General features: G+C 37.3%; 1 protein-coding gene across 42 annotated transcripts in view; it reads right to left on the bottom strand.

Moving 5' to 3' along the window:
• Positions 1–23,410, bottom strand: part of MAP4K4 (mitogen-activated protein kinase kinase kinase kinase 4) — a 198,302-nt gene that overhangs the window by 59,667 nt on the left and 115,225 nt on the right. For all 42 annotated transcript variants that reach the window (XM_045827882.1, XM_045827881.1, XM_045827870.1 and 39 more), the window contains 9 exons: positions 23,278–23,403; positions 21,920–22,030; positions 17,950–18,040; positions 16,242–16,372; positions 14,197–14,251; positions 12,694–12,772; positions 8,804–8,979; positions 6,021–6,093; positions 4,360–4,570 (listed from right to left, as the gene is read on the bottom strand). In XM_045827882.1, coding sequence (XP_045683838.1) covers positions 4,360–4,570; positions 6,021–6,093; positions 8,804–8,979; positions 12,694–12,772; positions 14,197–14,251; positions 16,242–16,372; positions 17,950–18,040; positions 21,920–22,030; positions 23,278–23,403 — 1,053 coding nt within the window. The remainder of the gene's footprint in view (positions 1–4,359; positions 4,571–6,020; positions 6,094–8,803; positions 8,980–12,693; positions 12,773–14,196; positions 14,252–16,241; positions 16,373–17,949; positions 18,041–21,919; positions 22,031–23,277; positions 23,404–23,410) is intronic.

Here is a 23,410-nt window from a genome sequence, read left to right as displayed (position 1 = left end):
CTCCTGCTTCCCTATTGTTAAAATTTAGCTTTAGTACTATACTCATTTCACACAATTTTTTTCTGTTGCTTCCATTTGTTTTTAATTTCTTCAATTTCCACCCACCTCTCTAAAATTTTTACCCCTTTGGAATCTGTAGATAAGATAGAAATTAAATGTACTCTGGGTAGAAGAAAAAGCAAAGAAACTGCTAGGGCTTACACTAACATTTACCCCTCACTGGAGGAAAGCAAGTTCCCCCAAATCACAAATGGGCAATAGCAACTCTAGGGCAAAAAAATTTTTGAAAGGAACAGATCAAAGTGACAGAAAATTATTCTTTTGTAACTGCAGAAAAATACTGAGATAGGCAAGTCCTCAATGTCCCAGCAGCAGTGTTCATCAAAGAAAAGAAAGGAGCCCTGGCTGGGCAGCTTAGCAGGTTCAAGGGTTGTTCCAAACACCAAAAGGTTATACAGGTTCAGTTCCTGGTTGGGGCACATAGAGGGGGCAACCAATTGATGTTTCTCTCTCTCTCTGTCTTTCTCTCTCTCTCCCCTCCTTCCTCCTCATCTGTCAAAAAACAATTAATAAACAGATCCTCAGGTAAGGATTAAAAAAGGAAAGAAAAAGAACAGAAAGGGAGAAACAGCAGCAGAATAAAAGAGATGACCTGCTTGGTGAGATTCTTGACTAGATTTAGCAGCAAAAACTCAAGTCCATAGAGTACATGCCAGGGTCATCTCCACAAAAGGGTAAGATGAAGAAAACATAGGGAATTGGGACCCCCTATTTTTTGGTTTATTTTTAAGGAAAAGATAAGTTGTAATCTCAAAAAGAAAGCTTGATTTTTGACTCCCACCTATACTAAAAAGGTTATTTATACACAGTTAAAAATAAATAAAAGGAATGCAATGCTGTTTTGATGGCACCATATCCTTTCTGAAAGTAGCACACCAAACCACAAACAAATGTATCTTGCTTTTACCAATAATTTGACAGTTTCCATGAGGTCAAAATGAAGAAGTATAGACTAGGAGACAGGAAACTTAAATATGTAACAGGTTCAAAACCATACTCAAAATGTGGAATGGATAAAAAGAGATGTGGTACATATATACCATGGAATACTACTCAGCCATAGGAAAAGATGAAGTAGTGCCATTTTTGACAACGTGGATAGATCTTGAGAATGTTATGCTCGGCTAAATAGAAAAAGCTAAGAACCATATAATTTCACTCATATGTGGGATATAAAATTGAAACTCACAGAAACAGACAATAGCATGGTGGTTACCAGAGGGAATAGGGTGGGTGGTGGGGGTAGAAAAGGGTAAAGGGTACAAAATATATAGTGACTGAAGATGATACAACTTTTGATGGTGGGCACATAATGCAATATACAGATCATGTATCATAGAAATGTACACCTGAAACCTATATGACCCTATGAACCAATGTCATCCCAATAAATTTAATAAATAATAAGAAGAAAGCACTTTAACAGAAAATAAAAGTACACTAATTAAGATAGTAATGTTGACTTAGATTACTGATTGAGTTTTCTCAAAGACAACATCTTGTCTAATATTTTTATTAAACTTAGACAAAGAATGAAAAAATATGCTAATCAAATAAGTGGATGTCATGGGAGTAGGGAGGAAAAGTAGGGAGGAAAAGTTAACAGGTACCAGATCAAGATTTAATTTTAAAAAACAGCACAATACAATGAAATATTCTTGATTTTTTGCTCAAAAAAGAAAATAGGTGAGAATAGGAGGAAAAGCCAGCCTGTGAACCATTTTTATGGATAAAAAATAGCTAGAGACAAAATTTTATATGATCCAAAGCTGTGAAGATGTATCTAAACATGAAAGGTAATATAGTAATATTAAAACTGGTGATGGAAGATGTTCATCACATGGGGTTCTGAATGTGGGTTCATATTCACTGAGAAACAGTGAGCGTACTCAGAAGAGAGAGACTGGGGGCACAAACAGGTGAGGGAAAGGAAAGGGTCAGTATCAATTTGGCTGCATGAACTCAGCATCCCCCCATTTTCCTCCCTGAACCATCCAAAAGCAACAAAAAAAATGGAAAACATAAACAAAAACTTCACTCAAAAATATCTGCAAGGACTTCCAAGATCTCCAGTTTACACAGCAGCCAAGGAGGAGGAAGTACAAAAAAAAACAAAGGGGAGAAATGCCAGCAGCAGCAAATGCCAAAAGAGCACTAAAGGAAAATGAGAGTATTTACTTACAGATAGATTTCTTAAAGAAGTCCTAACCCCCATTTTGTGGCAGTTTCAAAGAAACTGTATTGTGCTTCCTCACAACCTCAACTCAAAAAAGAACTCAACTGTTGGACCTTTTTTTTTGTTTACCACTAACAGGTAGAAAGGTATCCCCTTTTAGTTTTAATTGTTATTTGTCTTATGAGTGAGGCTGACCATCCTTATCTATTTTGTTAATAACAAAAGAAATCCCTATTCCCCAAAGAGTTCTGATTGAACCTTTAATGCCAATAAAGGGGCCACAAACCATTTATGGCTCAAATATTCCCAAATTACCCTCTAGGACCCACAGAGTACAGACAATGCTTAATTACCCAGGTTAATAAAAAGGAGCTAGATTATCAAGAATCCAAACCAGTGGATTACACTTATGCAAACATTCCATTTCAGAACCCAGATCCCTTGTTCCTGATAGAGACATGCAGAAGGTGATTCTGAGTCTGAACTTTTACTGAGAAGCTGACATTAAAGGGCTAAATGACACAAATAGTAAGTACAAAATTTTCATTTCACACAAGCAATTTCACACTTAGCCTCTATTTAAATAGCTAATAAAAGAACACTGCTTTAAAACTGCAGCTCCTCTCCTTGAGCCACTGAAATCCTCACTCCCTACTATGTCCAGAGGCTACCTGATTGATACTCATCTCACCACCACTGGGCCTGAAAGCAGTTCCCATGGCCTACCGTACAAATGAGCTCAAGTCAAGCTGCCTTGGCACTTCAAGTTATAAATCACTAAATAATCTGTTTCATGTGATGAAGGAAACTACATGTAGCCCAGGATTAGAAAGGGCAGTAAAAAATACTGCATGTTCTAGATAAACAACTAGTATAGAGCCTCAAAACTCAAGCACTTCTATAAGTCCAAATGGCCAACATCCAACTTGAATAATCCACTCCATTATCCTCACAGATCATTGAGAACAGTTTTAAAAGTAGTCCAAGAGTTTGCAAATAAACTGCAAAAATAATTATATAACTAGCAGTGTTGTTCCCACTATAGAGGAAGTGCTGTCCTGTTTTCTTCCATAGACTCTAGATGAAGATTCCGAGTCTCCTTGTTAAACAAGCCCTGGCTTTCTAGAGTAGAAATGATCAAAAGTGTGGAATTCAGGTTATAAACACAGCAAACAAAATAAAGACTTTCCTCACAAGATGTACTCAAATAACTTGGGTAACAGCATGTGTTGTTATCATACTTATAGAATTAAGCCCTGTACTGATACTCTATCTATATATGTTTTGCATTTTTTTCTTGTGTGAAAGAGATGAAACAATTAGGTATATAAATTAAATGGAAATAGAAACTATTATGAATGAGAAATTTAGAGCTGTGAAATGTATATAATAAAAGCAATTAGAAAAAGAAAATAAAAAACCTCTTTTGAGCCCTAAGTAAAACACAGGGAAATAATGTTCCTGTGAATTAAAAATGAAAAAGCTGTGAGTCACCGCATCACCAATGTTAACAGCATTAATGAGTTAAATGAGCAGGCAGTATAAAATGTATTTCCCAAAGCAAGACATAACTAAAGCCACATTAACAACTAAAGTACAGAAATGCATTTGCATTATACCAAGTATAATTCTTTTCTTCATCCCTTATTCTTAAATGTATTTGAAGTTACAGCATTTGTAAAAATACCTACAGTTAAGGCATTTGTACAGAAATGTTTTTCATGTGAAAAACTCTGAGGTTTCGGAACTTGAACCAAAAGGCCAAGAATGGAAAGCAATCGGGTCAAGCCTGAGCTAGCCAATTTAAACAATAAAAACAGCCTCCAGAACCAGTGTGATACTATCTTTGGGACCCTGTTGCTCTCTGCCTCTATCACAGAATGATGCTGAGTAACTGTGGGGCAGGTCCCCGAAGTCTGTACAAGCAAGAAAACCTTTTCTACAACCTGAAGGAATGTGAAGGTCTGCCCCTTGGAAGCACAGGCTTTCCTTGAGAAGCTACTGAACAGCTTTGCCAGGAGTAAGGTAGTGCTTCCAGAGGTTACAGAGATACACCTGTGAATGTCTGGTTACCAATGTGACCAAAAGAAAAGAAAACCAACTTGGACATTTTCTATCTCTACCTCTTCTAGTCGCCGCCTCTGTTCTTTCTGCTGCTCAATCCGTTTTTGTCTCTCTGCCAGCAGCTGCCTTTTATATTCCTCCTGCTCACGGAGCTGCTGCTCCTGAAGGAGCTGTTGTCTCCGAAGAGCCTCAGTGCGTTCTTTATTCTCCTGCTGCAGTCTCAGGAAATCCCGCCGCAGAGTGGACTCACCAGGCACGTTGACAATGGAACTATAGAAGGAAGCAGGGCTTTCAAGAGTGCAGACAACTTTCACCGCCTCAGTCACTGTTTCAATGACCTATTCCCACCCTGAGATTCAGCTAGTAAGTCCATGGAAATTACTATATGTGCAAGTCAATAATACACTTTATTACTTTTTATCCATTTTATAAACATCTGAAAACTCTGGCCTGGATGTTTGCTTGACAAGACATCTCTAGTTAGGATTCTCACATAACTCAAACACTAAAATTAAAAGTTGAAATCACCATCTTTCATATTCAGTCCCTCTCTGACGACCTTATTTCCCATCAGTAAAAGCAACATCATGTTCTGGGTCTGCCAGGAATGAAATATCAGAGTAACCTTCAGTACTTACCTTACCCTTCATTTTCTTCATCTTGGTACACCAAGTCATATCACGTATTATCTTCCACTTTCCCTATTTTCAGGGTCAGTAGCTAAGCCCAAGTGAGCCCCACAAATTAACCACTGATTAAACAGCATCATTCCTAGATGGTCCCCCTCCACTTCCAAAACACCCAGAGTAACATGGCAAATAAATCTCCTTACATGGCCTCTTTCATTAGATCATGCTCCTATCCAAAAATAATTACATTGCTCATCAAGTCAGTTCAAATTACTCTAAAAGTTTTACTTTCAAATGAATTCAAATCTTCTCTGTATAAAGAAAAAGATATTATGGATTTTTTTTCAATAAATTCTCTTATCTCTTGCTAGGGATGGCTTCAAGCTGCCATCTCTGCATTGGGTCCCCTCAGATCTTACATTCCTCCATCCTGTGTTCAGTTAGTTACATGTGGTTACAGCAATAACCAGGCAAGACCAATATTAAATTTTAAAATCCTCTATTTCATGATTAATTAGTTACAGTGAGGTTCATACTACCTTCACCCTTCTGCTTCTTTGTACATTGGGAAGCCAGACATAACAAAAACATGGCCTATAAAATAGCTCAGAAGAGAATACACCCTAATAAAGGGAATGAAATGCTTGTCACCACACTGTGGGAAGAGCAAAACAAACAAATAAAAATGTTTTGGGAAAAACTGTAGTGTTTTCAGTGGTGTAGCTCTACTGGCCCATGAGTGGACAACAGTGTATGGAGGATAGTTTCATGCACTATGAGACCTTTACCATCCATAACCCAGACTACTGAATACCAGCAGCAACTCCCCTCCCCTGGACCAAACACAGCCCACACATTTCCAAGTGACTGGGGAAAGGAAAGCAATGCAATCTTGGTAAAGAACCACTGGGTATGGGGATCCAGGATGAGAAAATGTTTACAGGAGGCTTTCAACAAATAGAGAAGAATGGAAGATATTAAGGTGCTTTCAAAGTAATTTAAGACTCGTCACAGAACACAGAAATGAATCTTTTGAAATACTGGTATAACTCTTCATAGTGTAGGAAGGTGAACAGTGGCTTTATCATTACCTTGGCTCTCCTTCCTGTTCAGGCACTTCCTCCTCCTCTTCTTCACTGCCACTGTACTCATATTCAGTTTCATCTATTAAAAAAAGATCAACGAGACAGTTCACAAATCATGACACATGCACGTACAGGCAAGCATCTCTAAGAGGGTTAAGGCAGAAAATAAACAATATATTCTTTGTGAAAATAACAATGTGTATGGAGAACTTGGGGGAAAAAGCAGCAAGACACAACTTTCCCACAGTAAGTGGTAGCAAGACCCTGGCCTATCCTTACTCACTTGCCACTAAACAACAGATTCTGCTGCATTCAAAACAACCCCTCAGGGGATGTACTGCTGAGAGGAAGCAGGGCAGTCACAAGGGCTCCAGAGCCCTCCACACAGAAGAAACATGGCCCAAAAGTGCTGGCAAGTTCAGAAATTCTAAATCCACTTTGATGCCAAAACTCATAAGAAAGAGACTTAACTGCCCAAACTAAGGTAACTAAAAGATTTATTTTTACAATAGTATTTGTACTTATTTACAGTAAGTACAGCAGAGAGAAAGTCTGTTGGGCTGATAAAAAGTAAAATATGAAGAAGATACCTGTAGCAGGAAAAAAAAAACAAAATCAGATAGTTCCATAAATTATAAAGGTGAAATCAGGGAGAAACTGATGAAACAATACCACAAAAGGAGACAAAAGTGGTTCTCCTTAGTCCAGACTAAGCAAAAGTTTCAACATGAGTAACTTATTTTCACTTCAACAGGTTTTATGACATTTTCCCAAAAGCAATACTCTGTTTTATTGGACCCTCAGCTTAATATCAGTACCTGGCTTTCAGAGAGCCATTTTACTCCATGGAGCAATCAAAGCTAGAAAGAAATGTGAAGAAATTTATAAAACAAAATCTCTTCACAAACAAGAAGTACATTTCTAATTTATTCCAGGGACCTAAGTTTAAAAGCAGTTCTTGGTAAGTAACATGATCTGAGAAATTAAACTATGGTTCAGTTTATATTACATATAACTACTAGATGCATTAGACACACACACACACACACACACACACACACACAAGTTCATCAGTCTATCTCTCCTATGCTAGACAGTCAAAAATATCTAATTTTAAAGAACATAAAAACAGGCTAGCTTCCAAGGGAAATTCCCCTAAATAATCTTTGGAGTCTTTTCAATAGGTTCCCTGCTATGCTTAACATTTTGTATAAGGAACCACTAATTATTGACAAGAAGTGAAGAATATTTGGAAGATGAATTAATGCAAAGAGAAAAAAGAAGCCACTGTGACTTGAAGATAAGAAGTGAAAGTAAGGTACCCACTGTCCTATCTGCAAAATGTAGATGAGAAATATACAAGATACTCCAAGTACTTAAGTACTTGGATACACAAGATACTTAAGTACTCATTAGTGCCTGGAACAGCAAATGTTTCATGACTGTTGGCTATTATTAAGAAATTAATGGGAGCCCTGGCCAGTGTCACTCAGTCACTTAGACCGTCAGCTTGTGAACCAAAAAGTCATGGGTTCGATTCCCAGTCAGGACACATGCCTTAGTTGTGGTTAGGCTGGGGCGCATATGAAAGGCAACTTATCAGTGGTTTTCTCTCTCTCTTTTCCCCTGCCTCTTCCCCTTTCTCTAAAATAAAAAAAACATGTCTTCAAGTGAGGATAAAGAGAAAATAATGGGAAAATGATCTAATATGCAAATAGCTCTTTCCAAAAAAGAGTTATTTTGTTGCAAACTTCAGTTTACTTTGTTTCAACTGCATAGCTTAATTACAAGAGGTTAGTAACTTTTATGACTGAGTATATCGGTAAGCAAAACAGTCATTGTGAACATCAAATGATGACTTAACTCTGAATACCCAAGTTGTGTAAGACTGAAATGGACATGTAAACAGGTCAGTAAAGGCCTCTGAAGGTGACTGTAACCAACTCTTATTGTGTTGAATTTGGCACTTTTTGGTTTCTTCTTTGGCTTTGAAATTTGAGTGTCAAAATAAATTCATTAACAAGATGCCTGTTATCCTAATGTTATTCTGTAATGTTACTCTAAGAATTTGCAAAACAGAAAGGTCAAAGGTGAACTAGAGACCTCAGGGAAGGAACTTTTGTGAAGCAGGTGATAAAGCTTGATCAGTACCTTGTTGGACTGAGAGAAGCAGAGGGTATGACAGGTAGGTGGACACGGAACATGGAAATACATCAAACAATGATATTGGGAACAGAAAGAAACCTCAATTAGCAAGCATAGGGGCATGTTCATGTTTTGCAGTAAAAGAAGAAAGGAAGTTGGGTCATCCATGTGGCGCAGGCCTAAGCACAGCACCAGCAGAAAAGGAAAGCAGTAAGGAACCCAGGAGTTCTGCAGCATGAAAGTAACAGGTGAACACAGTGTTGACAATGTTTGCAAGTCGATGCTCAATAAACCCTGAGTGATGAATGCAGGTTACAACGTCCACAATGAAGTAAAAAGTGCAGCAACAGAGATGTGCTCCTGAGAGGGAACAACAAAAAAACCATCTCTGTTGACCAGACACAAGGGCCTAAATGGTGTCTGCTTGGCAAAACACAGCGCAGTACTGTGGATACTGCCTGGAGCCAGGCGGACACCAGGCCCACTGCTGATCTGCAAAGCAAAGACAAATTCCTCCAGCACTGGGTGAATGAACACAAACTCATGGTTGGAACAGGAGCAACCTATTCTAGTTGGCAAAAAACTAAAAATGTATACATATATACATATGCATTTTAAGATGAAATTATAAACAGGTTTAATACCTTTCTCTCCTCTCTTCTTTCTGGTCCGATCTATATGGTCCTTAAGCTGGATTCTAACTTGCCTTTCGTTTGGCTGATCCCTTATAAAAGGGTGTTTCAAAAGCTGTTCTGTGGAGGGCCGCTGCATGTAATTCTTCACCAGGCACCCTTCTATAAAACTAAAAAATTTCTTTGACCTATAAGAGGAAGTAAAAAAGATCATCAAATTTCTATCCCAAAAGCAAAGCTTCAAAATATCAGTAACTTATAAGAGTGAATCAAAGAAGAGCCTCAGGATCACTGTGAATGTACTGCAAATGCACACAGATGATGCAGAGGACATAAACAGGAAGGAGCTCAGGACATGGGGGACCAGGGGCATGACTTATACACGGTTTAAGGGTTATACTATATCAATGACAACAGGCCACAGAGCCATGAAGAAGTCTGATTTAAATTAATTAATGTTGTTTATTAATCATTTAATTGTAGGGGTAGAGGAGGCAAGGGGGTAAAGGGTAAGTTTTTGCTAAAATGAAGGCAGATGGAGGAGAGATGTATGGAACCTGAAAGACAAGGACAACATAGAAAATAAGAGGAGCCAAGTAAGTTACCAAGTGCTGGGGGTCTTCAACCTGTTAATAAGACATTTCAATCAGAGTCCCCTAATTGTTTTATTAGTTCTTTACATTTAATGTACAGAGGTGGAAATAATAGTTTTGAAGGCAGTAATGATGCTATCACCAAAGTTTATCAGACCAGCCACTGGACTTTTGCCCAGAGGTGCCTGGCTCGCAAGGATCCCATCCCTAGTCTTGGCCCAGACAAGTTCACCCATCACATCTTCCGTGACCTGGCTCAGGCCTCATCTCTCCTGGTAAGCCTTTCCTGGCAATACTCCACCCCACATGCCCCAGATGAGAAGCGTTTCTTCTGGGACTATCTGCATTTAACACACTGTGCACTTAATGTTTCTGTCTCCCGGCTGGTTTGAAACAGCACAGGTCAGAAACTGGTTCCTATTTTTCAATTTATCAGCTATGTCCAACACTGAGTATGGCACACCACAATAGGTATGTAATAAATTTTTCTTGAATGAATGAGTTATTCAGTCTTTAAAAATACGATTTCAAAGATTAGTTCAATTCTTTCCAATGACTTCACCACTTTTAAGAATCACTTCTGTTGCCCTGTATTTCCATTCAAACTTACTATTTTTTTCAATTCAACAAATATTTATGGGTCAACAATTTACATTTGTTTATGCTGGTTCTTTAAGAAATACACACAGGAAATAAAGTGGAGGATATTTATGTACACACAATAGCAAACTTACAGAAGAAGACAAAAAGGACTACTGCTATAGTGGGTTAAACATTAAGGAAAATAAGAATCTTTGGTATTCCAAAAATGGGAGAGAAAAGCTATCAATCCAGTGTTAAAGGAATGACATGAACAAAGGGAGAAAACTGTTAGGAATAATACATTGTTATCTGATGCTAACATGGAAAGTGGACAAGAACAGAAAAATAGATTGGGGTTAGCTCTAAGAAGAGCCCCCAAAGTCACTAAAGGAGGTTGTTACTTTATTCTGTGGATAACGAGGAACATGGGAGATGTAGTGTAATACTCTAATAGAGACTCCCAAACCCTACTGCCCACAAGGATCCTTTTGGGAGTTCATTAAAAACACAATACAGCCCTGGCTGGCACAGCTCAGTGGATTGAGCGTGGGCTACGAACCAAAGTGTCGCAGGTTCGATTCCCAGTCAGGGTACATGCCTGGGTTGCAGGCCATGACCCCCAGCAACCATACATTGATGTTTCTCTCTCTCTCTATCTCCCTCCCTTCCCTCTCTAAAAATAAATAAATAAAATCTTTAAAAAAAACAACTATGTTACCTCATAACATTAAAAAAAACACACAAATACCTTGGTCACTCCTCAGATTTAACAAAGCAGCAATTTTGAGGCTGGAGTCCTAAACTAAAAGATTCCAAAGGGATCCTCATGTACCATGTCTACAGATTAGCATTTGGGAATGGTTTATAATATATTCTTTAAAATCAACTATCACATTCTGCAGGAAGAGAGTACATTGATCATCTTGGAAGTCACTTCTCCAAAGACAGCAGAAGTTTACACATGGTAGACAGAAAGACAGCAATCATAAAGGAAGTAGGACTTTATGCTTCCAATCATCTTGCCCCTTTAGAAAACTTGGGTAAAATGAGAACAATGGATGAAAACACATCTAATCTAGTTTAGTTGGAGAAAGTTTGCATAAGGCCATAGGAAGAATGTGTTGCCATCTACATTTGTCTCTTAACATCACTGTATTATGCACATAGCGGATAATACCCAAACTGCAAGTAATGAGCAGAATCATCAGAGTGGGCCCACCTGACAAGACCTAGAAGCTGTGAGGCACCCTGAAGACAGAGCATCAACTTTCTTTAATTAAAGAGAAAAAAATGAAAAGTGAGTACTATTAGTTTTGCAAGAGCCAGACAAAGTGTTACCCCAGCCCCACAGCTTCCTCCTTGGTGATGTCCACTATATGCATTTGGTCTCCCTAGGGTTGGCCATCCATGGATTTCCAGTTATCAGGTTTTAATACAGGAGACCATTGAGGCTAAAATCTTCACTATTGTACAGCCTTAAAAAAAAAACCTCTCTACAAACTGGCAACCTCAGTTTTGAGTTGAATGTGGTCAAAGAGAGTATAAAAAGAATGAGAAAAACAGTATCTACAAACAGGTAGGGAAAGGATGGTAGAACATGTTGGGAGAAAGGACAGGGAGGGGTACGGAGCAGTAGGAAAGAAACAAGAATGAAAATATGTGTGGGGGGGGAGTATATCCACAGATGGGAAAAGAAAGCTACAAAACATCAGAAGGTCAGCAACCAAGAAGAAAAGGACAGTAACAGCTAAAAGACCACCTCCAGAATGAAAAGCTCAAACTCAAGATCTTCTACTTATTTCAGAATCAGAGTTGAAAACCAAAAAGGAGACAACCCTAATTGTAATAGTTTCAGAAAGAAAAAACACAAAATAAAACCCTCTACCAGTGGGTTTTGTAAGGTGTTTGTAAGATACTGGTAGATTAATTAGCCCAGGAAAACAGGGAAAACAGAAAGGAGAGAGGGCCCACCAGCATGGGGAGCTTGAGTGCAAACAAGAACTGATAAAAAAGAGGTTGTAGTTCAAGAGGGAACAATCCGGCATAATTCTCAGACAAAAACAAAGCACTATTGTCCCACTTAATAATTTTAAAACTAAATCAAATCAGCATTTTGTTTTGTTTTTTACACTGCTGTAAGTCTTAAAGCTTTCATCAGTGAAGGTCATCGTTGTCTCCCTCCACAAATATAAATTTTTGTTTGGCAGGTAAATGAGAACTTCAGGGGAAAGAAAGGTGGAAGCCCAAAGAGAGACGACCATTCCTGTACTGTGTTCTTCTGGAATGAAAAAGAAACATCTAACTTCAATGTTTTGCAATAATAATAGTGAGTAACACCATTAAGTTTAACATCCTGTTTCACCTGAGGGACTGTAAGTCAATATAGCCTTGCTTTTTAATGTAAAAATGTTTAGAAAAATTATTATATTTAAAATGTGTTGATATATTAAAATGGAACATTCTTCTTTAACCATATTATGGTGTTTCATTATGGCCACTTATCACTATTTTGTAATACAAAGAGAATCTAGCAAGGAAAACAAAACAAAAAAACAATATACTTTCTAATTGGTGTTTTGGGGACACTGCCTTTGTGTTCTTTGTAAATCAGAATAGCCAGAATTTTGTCTCAAAGTAAAACTAAAAATTACCACCACCCGCCCACCCTCCACAAAAAAAAAAAGGAAAGAAAAGAACAACAATAACAAAAAAACATTTGCCGCTTACCATTTTTTTGACTTCAGCCGGGGAGGAGGATTTCTGGGAATGAGAAACAGTGCTCTCATTGGATGCATGTCACAGAGAGCTGGGGAGAGGAGACGGTAGTGTCAGTATGGCACGTATTTACTCATTCTTGATATCTAGGGCTCACTCACATATCAAAGGCTCTGTCCTATCATGTTATTGATATGCTTTATGCTAAGCAAGCTACACATCTAGTTATGAGCCTTAGGCAAACCCTGAATTCCTCATTCAAACAGCAAAATATAAGGAGGATCAGTACAATGACAAGAATGTATAATTTAAAACAGATACTGAAAAGTTTTGATGAATAAAAAGATGAATATTGACTCAAAGTGTTAGAAGAATCAACTGCTTAAGTTTCTAAACCATCTGGAAGATTACAATGAAAATAATTTTTCATTAACTGTGCTTATTGGAATACAGTAAGCACAGTTAAACCTTCCAGACATGCCATGCCGACTATTCACTATTATAGCTATTATTACTATGAAACAGCAAAACTGTTAGAGTAAAATGGAATTGTTGAATTCCATGCAATTACTGTTTATACTCCCATCACTTGACCAATAAAGGCATGTTAGGTACACATGTACACAATAGGCAATGTGCATTTTCACGTGTTTATTTACTTTCATGAAATCTTACAAAGCAGTTGAGAAATGGGAGTCTGTGTACACACACACACACACACACACACAAAACACTATTCCCATTGTGAAAAACAAAACTAAACAAAATAAAACAAAGGATCAGGCAATACTACTTCTTTGTCTCAGTTCCTCAGAAGAAAGCATGAAAGAACATATGGTATTCACAGCAGGTATCCATTTTTATATTGTAAATTAATTCTTAACTGTTGGTAATTTTTTTCATTCATTCAACAAAAATTTATTCAGCAACAACTATGTACTAGAAAGTTACACATTCTTGATGTATACATTTTTATTAGGGGAACCAGCAGAAAATGCTGTTTCTCCTACTCTCTGCAATTCTACCACATCCTTGATCAAAAATCAATTTTATGAAGTTGTTCTTGATTCAATCCAAAGCAGAAGCAAAACTGCATAGGAGTACAAAAAAAGATCATTTTACTGATTAAAAGTTTTGCCTCTATTTGTAAAGTCAAAACAAAAGTAATCTTAAATTTGATGTGTTAAGACTGGTTTCATTGAATATTAAGTTCAAACTATAAAAAGAAAAATTACTGTTTATTATGTGATGTCATCATAACTTCAGGTCACACATCTGAATACAACCTAAATAAAGGATAATGCAGCTTATCGACCTCAAGGAAATCTCCAAAAGGGATAATGTATACCAGGAATTCCTTTTACATCCAAAGCTTCATTGTATTTGTGACTCCTTCATCTACATGTCCCACCAAGAATGGCTTTCTTTCATCCACAAATGAAGCCATTTTTTTTAGAAGCCTTAAAGCCACAGTTAAGTTACACATAACAATTGGCTATAAAGAACATTACTTACGGGGAGCACCTTCTGCCATCTCAATGGCTGTAATGCCACAAGACCAAAGGTCACTCTGCAAAAACAGAACAGTATGTTAGGGTAGCATATTAGTTATGAGTCCATTAGCTTAACAATACTGGTTATTCACACAAATGATATAAACACATTCTTTGATGTATAAACTGAAAAGAAGTTTGCCAGGAAATTAAAAACACAAACACATTTGTAAGAATACCTTCCAAATGAATACTAAAATACAGATAACACTAACTTGTTAAATCACTCCTATCTATGAAAGAACTAGAGATGGTCCATGTGAAAGCTCTCTCTAGCTGCCCTCCATATGCTCTGCTGCTCAGTGTGTTTCTTCATTTCTTTACAAACATTCAATATTTAGACTCCTGGCCCTGATACACATTCATGCTTATGTATTATGTTTAACATCTCAAACTTACTGAAGATGTTAAAAGTTTAAAGGCTAGAAAGCACTCTTTATAAAAGGTCCACAGCTGAACTAATAAAATCTACCATAGCTCACTACTGTAAGTTATGCTGCTAAGTCTCTCTATACTCCCTTCAAATTTAGTAAGGGGTAAGCAATAAGTGCCTTTCTGTGCACAGAATCTTGTCTTATTTTTAAATTCTGAATTTTATCTGTATTATGACTCAAATATAAATTCCATGAGAACAAGAATTTTTGTCTGTTTTATTTACCTTTGCATCCCTGAAATTGACTCACATGTGGTAAGCGATCAGTACATACTGGATGATGAATGAATAAATGATTATCAACCAATTTCTTAAAATCCAAACAAGATTTTTTTAAAAAGTAGATAATGGATGATTATTATCATTAGCATTCTTTTGTTTATATGCTACCCTAACACAAGAATGACTTAATGTAGTTCAGTTTAAGGGTTTTCTAAATAACCTATAGTTATTTAGAGTTCAAATGCATATGTTTGATTACAAGAATAAGGAGAGGCCAACAGATTTCTCTCTTGTTTTTACGGAGTTTTCTGTACTATAAGGGCACAAAGGAGTGGCTTACCACATCAACCCAGAGACCAATCTCAGCAGCAGCATCAGTGGCAGGACAAGCAGATGTTCTATGCTCCCTGGTGTTGTGCAACACAGACCACACATCTTCTCTGAGATAATGTTGCTAAATATAGTTCGGTATAACAGCATTTTGTACTTTTAAAAATTATTTTAATTTACTTATGTATGAAATGTTTTGAGTGTGTTAGAAAATGCAAATTTTAGAATGATAAATTAAAAAGTGATATAGAATGATAAATGAAAAAGTGAAAAGTCACAATGTCTACTATCTATTTTAAAATATTTCAGCTAATAAAAAAATTAAAATTCCCCTGTACCACGGGCTTAAATTGCATTTCATTAATTGGGTATTTATAATAAATACTGAGGTACACTGGAGAATGTTATAAACTCAATTTTGAATATTATTTACAGGTACATTAACTACTCTGGCTCATTAAATAAGGCCAGGGAACTTTAAAAAATATAGTTTGGGCTAACATATTCAACCTGAGTCTGATGATCAAACCTGGGCATTACATCAGGATCAAAAAAGTGCATTATTGATATATGTCCCTAGAGGTCACTCCAATAATTTAAATACACTTTTGTACCAAATCAAAGTTATAAAGCTCTTTAACAATTTCAGGCCATTGCTATATATCTGACAATATTTTTTAAAAAGTATCTGATTATAATATATTCTTCAAAATAAAAAGGACAGCAAACAGGGCAGAATCATTTAATATGCTCATGACAAAAAGTTCTATGAACAAAATGACCCAGACTGTCCTGAAAACAGTGTATTACTAAGTAATGAGAAGACAGGTGATGATGCAGAACAGAAACAGAAGACAGCATCTAAATACTATGCTGACAAAGTTGCACTTGCAATAGGGTGGCCATGTCATCCTCACTGAGAAAGCAGGAAGGGATAAGGGGTGTAAAATTTGTAAGCACAGCCCCCATCCCCCAGGAATGGCAGGGATCCAGTGAAGGCCAAGCAAGCAGGTCCGTCTTACTCTGTAATCATAGGTGGCATCTGGATTCTCATCACAGGCGATGACCTCAGGAGCCATCCAGTAGGGGGTGCCTATGAATGTATTTCTCCTCCCAACGGTCCTGTCAAGCTGAGCACTCACACCAAAATCAACTAGAAGGAAGAGAAAGGAAAAGTGACACACAACTAACAAACAAGGAAAATACAAGAGCAAGAAAAGTGAGGAAGAGGTGTCTTCAGAGCAAAATGAAACAGCAATAATACTTCATGGACATGTAAACTCCTCAAGGTCCCAACAATGATAAGGAGCAACTTTCCAGAGTAAAGCCAAGATCCTCTACCAGTCTGGAAGCTGGGAGGCCTGGACCTGGTAACCTCCCTGAGCTTCCCCTACAGAGGTGTGACATCACTCGCAGGGGTAACTGATTCAACTTCTGTCTTTAGGTCATCATTAAAATACTACCTGGCCAACTCTCATGGTGAATGTTCCCTCTGAGGACAGGGACTTACAGGTCAGGCAGTCAGTGCAGTTACTACTACCTGGACAGCAATAGCAATCCACCACCCAGTGGTTACTGAGGGATTGTTACAGGCCTAGCACCAGGGGATGATGCAGGGCACACACACAGCTTGCTGGGTTGTTAGGAATAAGAACCATTCAAATACCTCCTCTCTTAGCTTTGAGGAGATTTTCCAATTGGGCAGACTGTTCCTTCACAGATAACCAATCACTGCAGGCACTTTGCAAGAGAGCCACGATGAAGATCTTATTTTTAAAATACAACTATGGTGCCTACAATTTTTGAAAGGTGGACTAAATTCTTACAAGCATAAAGGTTTTTGTGATGCCTTAGTGGAAGAAAACAATGTTAAGTCTGTTTGAAAATCTGACAGAACTATTTTATGAAAGTGGGATGAGAACAAGTTCAGATCCAGGTAAGGGAAAATGGAAATGTAAAAGAATCATTATAAAACTATCTCCAGGAAAACACTATGAGCTCCATCCATCCATTCATCCATCCACGCATTCATTTCCTAAGCACCTACTACATTCAAGGCACTATGCTACGTGCTGGGTAAGAATATTCTGGCAAATAAATCAGTCCAGGTCACTGCATACCCAGAACCTATACTTTGGTAAAGGAGTCAGAAATATAAGTGAGCGAATAGCTTTATAATTATAAACAGTAATCATTATTATGGAGGAAACAAGAAGTGGGACCCAACATGAATGAGAGGGTCAGGGAAGGTCTATGAAGATGAGGAAAAAAATTGGAGCTTCAAAACTGGGGAACAGTAAGAGAAAAGGCTTTGAGTCAGGTTCCAAGAAAGTTAAAAAGGTAGTGATTGAAGAAGAAGAGAGAAGTGAGGGTCATCACAAAATGAGGTCTGAAAGTAGCTGGGGCCATGGCTTTTTAGGAGCCATGGTAAGAAATGTGGACTATTCAAAGTAAAACAGAAAACCATAAATGATCTTTGAGCAGGAAAATGGTGTGATGTGATTTAGACACTAGTCTGTCTACTACATAGAGAACAGAGCACAGGGGAGAAGCATGAGAGATGGGAGATGGAGCCAGGCTAAGCAGTATGCCCAGTTCGCACTTTTTAAATAGAGCAGTAGAAAATGTGGGTGGTAGACTGAACTTTAAGCTAAATGCAAACAGGGCAGGGACTACTGCTGGTCTGCATCAGGCACAAGTATGAGATCCTGTGGTACATCCATCACATACCAAGTTTCACCTCTGCATTCTCAGTCAGCAGTACATTCTGGCCCTTGATGTCCCGATGAATCACATGATGGATGTGAAGATGTGCCAGTCCCTGAATAGGAAGACAGATCTAACTTTAGTTCTTTACTTCTGTTAGGTAAATAACCAAGAATATACCCTTAATGACAAAGTACATTGTGTAGACCAGAAAGTTTTGTGAACCACATTTAGAACATACAAATTCAATCTTAGTGCACTTCCAGGAAGACATCACCCATAACACTAAACAGAAAGAAAGAAGCACCCACCCTCCAACTCCAATGGGTCAGGTATCCCTACGAGCAACATCACTACTTTCTAGCTACCCTTTGAAGACACACTATAGATTACCATCTGTACTTTTACTGCTATAACTTAATGCTATTTGTGTACATGGTGGTTCCTTTCCCATGCTACACCTCTTTCAGTGGGTGACCCTGTGATATATTTGAACTAGTCACATCCCAGGCGAAAAGCAAAGGGTAATAATGAGGTTTAAAGTTTGGCCTTGAACACTGCCTGGTTATGCCAGTACACAGTGACAAACTGCTAACTGTCCATCAATCCCACCTCTATCCCAAATATAAAATACTCTGGCAAAGGAGCTTTGTGTTCAAGAATGTATTTCCCAAAGAGAAAAACCCTACTGGGCCTATGGTGCTTTTTGATGACCTTGTATCTAGAAGGAAGTCCAAAAGTATGTCTCTTATGAAAGGTGGAGCAAGAAAACAACCACATTTTGCATCCTAGTATGGTCTAAAAGATAAAAATGCACCATTCTCACAACTCATTTGTTTGTTCCATCTCTAGCTAGAAATCTAAAAGCCCATGTTTGTTAAGATTACAAGCAACCTATTCACTCTAAAAAGATTCAATTAAAAAATGGCAGAGTAGACATGAGGTTTGATTTTCCTGTTTAATTCTTTGAGATTTATTGTTAGCAAGACTTTTTCTGGCTATGAGTTAAAGAACACATGTTTTTCTAGCACAGGGATTTCTAAATAACCCTTCACTAGTCTACTTGAGAAACAGAACAGAAGTATTTAATGGCTCTCTGTATTCTTCCACCACATAGGATATGCCGTGTTATACCACAAAGTTCTGACTAGGGAAAAAGAGAACTAAAAATATATGGTATCTTAGTGCTATAGTTAGGAAGAGTCCCCCCTTTCAGCATGAAATAACTCTGAACAGTAAAAGAAGAGACCAAAAAATATACAGCTTCCCTAATTCTTTTATATTTCCTACTTTTATTACTCCAGTTCATTTTTTATTCTCCAACTTTCACAAACCCTCTTCTTACACTTTTATAGGATTATTTTAGCAATGAACACAAGTACCCATGTGTTCCCAGACAAATGTGGCCTGGGTGCATTCCTGTTTCTTACAAGCAGTAAACATGAGAAATGCCTCTTTCCTTGTGCTGCTGTGAAGGATGGGGGCTTCTGCACTGACACTGTACGCAGTGTGGCTAACGGGATCTCAACCAATATCAACCAGTCATGACTGATCTAAACAATGAAGATACTTTTGGTGGATGGAGTATCTAGGATGGATGGAACATGTGTGTTCAACTACTCTCATGCCAAAAGTCAAACAACAATCATTCTTTCTTAGGAGATGACAAGTCCAAACACACAGAAATACCCATTCTAGACCAAAAGAATAAACTTTTCAAAACTAGGGAACAGTTTTCCTTTAAGTATTTCACTCACAGACACAGAACAAGAAGCAGTCAAAGGTTGTCCTTCAGTATTGGCTATGAAAGGCCATTAAGTGCCCATATTGTATAGAAAATACTGGTTTCTACCAAAATGCTATTTGGACCATGAATGTGGAACTGAGCTGGAATAAATGTGCTGGCTCTGTCTGTAAACGTTTTAATCTCAAGAATTTCAGCAGGCCAGCCCAAAACAGCTTTTCTACATGCTCAAGACTCAACCTTTTGAGGGATCTTAACACAGCAGCATCTGCATTTAACATCCACTAAGAAGTGAGAACATGTTTTACCACTAAAAACATTATCCCTGGCTACATCTTTGAGATGCCAGGTTACCTGCTGGGGATGGCTGCCCTCCTTTCCCATGCAAGCTTACCACTTGCTCACAACATTGCCTTCTCTTTACCAAAACTGACTCTCAGTAATTCCTTCATGATAAACACATACCAGCTTTTGATGCCCTCTTTCAGAGGCTTTTTTTCAAGTATATTTTAGATTTTTGTCATAGGAAAAACTCCTATTCTAGATGAAATGTAGACAAATATTTCACATGTTCAGTGAGGTGGAAAACACTTGCTGCATCTCAAAAAAGACATCCATTAAGCTACTATATTCATTGAATAGGGGCATCAAACAACCTGGGCTGCTTTGTAATGTTGCCTGAGACTAATGGCGGTATATACTTACTAAACAATACTTGCCTATGCATATAAAAGCATGTAAACTGTCTATTTGAAATACATTTTCTGCCTTGGACATTTATACTAAAACCTAGTTCTCCACTTGAGAAATCCTACACTGGAATTACACATAGGAAAGGTACGTGTAAGTGTGTGCATGTAACAGAGAATAATGTCAATTAATATTAAGGATCAGGTGTGTAACCACGTCACATTAAATTACTCATATATACCAACTGACTTAATTTTTTCCCTTCATAGGCTTGGTACCTACACTGTACGGATGAAGAAAGTTGAGTCTGGAAAGTTGAGTGCCTTTGCCAGGTGTACAGCAGGTAAGCAGCACTGGCAAGACTCAGACCAAGGCCTGATGAACTCTAGGACCTACACTCTTAACCAGGGCTCCCTCCCTGCCTACCAGGCTAAGATATTTAGCTATTAATATAACAAAACTGAACTCCACCACAGGAGTGTAGGGAAGGGTACTTACTTTCCCACTTTTAGAATCTGCTCCTGGTAAAAAGATAGAACCCTGATGTTTTAATAATGAAATCTGAATATGATTATAAATAGATGGTTCTCATACTTCATCCTCACAACCAGTTTTCTTAAGGGAATTTCCTATTTTCAAGGGCTGTGTAAAATATCTAAGTAAAAAGAAATGAAAATATCTTCATGAGTTCTACATGGCATTGTTAAAACCTATAGTCCTTCATGAAACTTAAATTAAAAATTGGGGTAAATTTACCTACAAATAAAAAATAAAGTAACTTTTTTTGTTAGTGAGAGAAGCATAACAATTAGGTTCCAGTTTAACTCTACAGTCTTTATTTTTAAAATGTAGTGGTAAATGAAATCAAACCAAGTCATTTAAGTATGTAATATAGAGGTACATAAAGAGAAAATTGCTGGCTGACCAAAAAAGAGAGGCCACTGGCAACTCACAGGCACTTTTCAAGTATGAAATACTAAGAACCTTCTGCCTATGCTGTCAGGATGGTTCTGCTATAAAAGGGATCATTCAGAAGCTGCAATAACCGTAGTTCAGAAACTTACTCTAAGACCATAAGCCAGCTTTCTAAGTGGCTGTAAATAGCATTAAACACTAAAATTTTTTCTCATAAATATTTCAAGAGATTTCTAACAGTTAATGCCAAAGTCCACAGGATGATTTTGAAAGCCAGCATTCAGCATCATTCATATTGATTCATAAGCTTAGACACAGGATTCCCATAAAAACAAGAGCAATCATTTCTCTTCTCCATTTTGATTTTCCTTTTAACATTTAAAGATGAATTCAGGGAAATACAGAAAAAACTTTTTTTTTTTGTTAAGTCTACTTTCTTTAGATACTTGCCAGAATATTAGATTCTTTATATCAAAATGATGATACAGTTTAAACAATCAAAGCCAGCCAGCAATACATAGCCCTTGGTTCTCATAAAAAGAGCAACATGTACAGTTATAATTAATATACTAAAGAAAGTATTCTAAGAAATACTTTGGACAAGGAAAATGAAAATAAAACACAAGAACCATGCCTTGTCCTTACCCTTAGGATCTCTCTGGAGATATAAGCTATCCAGTCTTCTTTGAGTGTGTTCCCTTTGGTGTTCTTCACAAGGTCTGTAATGGACCCAGCCCCACAGAACTCCATAACAAGCTATAAGGCAGAAAAGACACACTTAACTATCACATCCCAACAGTCAGTGAAGTATCAAGACATTACTACACACCCGAGACAAGTTAGAAAAGCACAGTTTAACTCCCTTTTGCCCTTCTTAAAGATCTGGGTGCATGATCACTTTGGAGGCATTCAGACTGTTCAGAGCATTTCAACATCAAAGTTATTAACTATGTAAATTCAGTCCAGGAGATTGAGAGCTTCTGAAGAGGATCTTAATGTTCCTTCTCTCTTTAGCATATGGGCATGGGAGGGCTATTTTGTTCTTAATCAATGCTCAGTTATCAAATATCTGAAACAAAGACTCCCTAACATTGTTTCTCATTTGCCAGATTCAAACTATTAAGACTCTCAAACTATTTTACACTGACTGGGTAGTACAAAAAAGAAGTAATATTTCTTACTTTTTAAGTAATACATAGTTTTTAAAACTACAGCATTTACTATATCTAAATGTCTGAACAGCATGGATACAAGTATATTTTTAGAATACCTAGAAAAAGCAATTGAATTGAACTAAAGTTTCTAAAGTTTTAACAATGGTGGGATTTGGACAATGGAAAAGAAAGTAACTTTTTCCCTTGTACTTTCTTAATTTTGCAAACTTTCTACAATGGCTTTTTTAAAAATTAGAGAAGTATTAATCTATCTTCCTGCTTTCTAAGCCCACGACCTTTAGCATAACTAACATGATAACCATATTTCTGACAGAATCTCAGTTTCATCATCTTGAATAAAAATGTGTTTTAATAACAGATAAGTTCGAATGTGTCCAGCCCAGAAATTTCCCTGAAATTTATTATTTTTAATTAACTATTATCACTAAACTTATTAAAAATTACTGACCTAAGTTTGTTTTCTTATAATTTATCTCTCACTTCCAAGTGATAAAAAAAGATGTATTCGGTTGACTATCCACATTAATTAACTTCCATAAATAAAGTTTTATTTTTAGTTTGCATCTATTTTCAAGTTTTTAATCACTTGCTCTTTGGTTACATTCCTTTTAAAACATGCTGTTTTATTTGTGAAATATAAATTTAACTCTTTTCCAGACAAAGCAAAGTCAACATCGAAATAATCAGTATAATGTCAATCAAAAAGGCAAAAAAGACACCAGCCCCTTTTTCTTTGCTTTTCTCTTTCTTCCTTCTGGAAGGTCCCTAATACCCATTTAATACAACCCAAAAGGAAACCCCTCAAAGGCTAAGGAAATGTGTGCCCACCCAGAGCTGGTCGTCATGTCCTGGAGGGCTCTTCTTAATAAAAGCACCATAATATGTTGCAATATTTCTATGATGAGAATATTTCTTCAGCATATTTATCTCCAGTTTGATTTCTTCCTCTTCATCCTTTAGA

The sequence above is a fragment of the Phyllostomus hastatus genome, unplaced genomic scaffold, assembly GCF_019186645.2.
Source record: "Phyllostomus hastatus isolate PE091 unplaced genomic scaffold, TTU_PhHast_1.1 phas_scaffold_78, whole genome shotgun sequence".
NCBI lineage: Eukaryota > Metazoa > Chordata > Mammalia > Chiroptera > Phyllostomidae > Phyllostomus > Phyllostomus hastatus.
The sequence above is the reverse complement of the archived record's forward strand: the minus strand, read 5'-3'. Positions and strand labels throughout refer to the sequence as shown.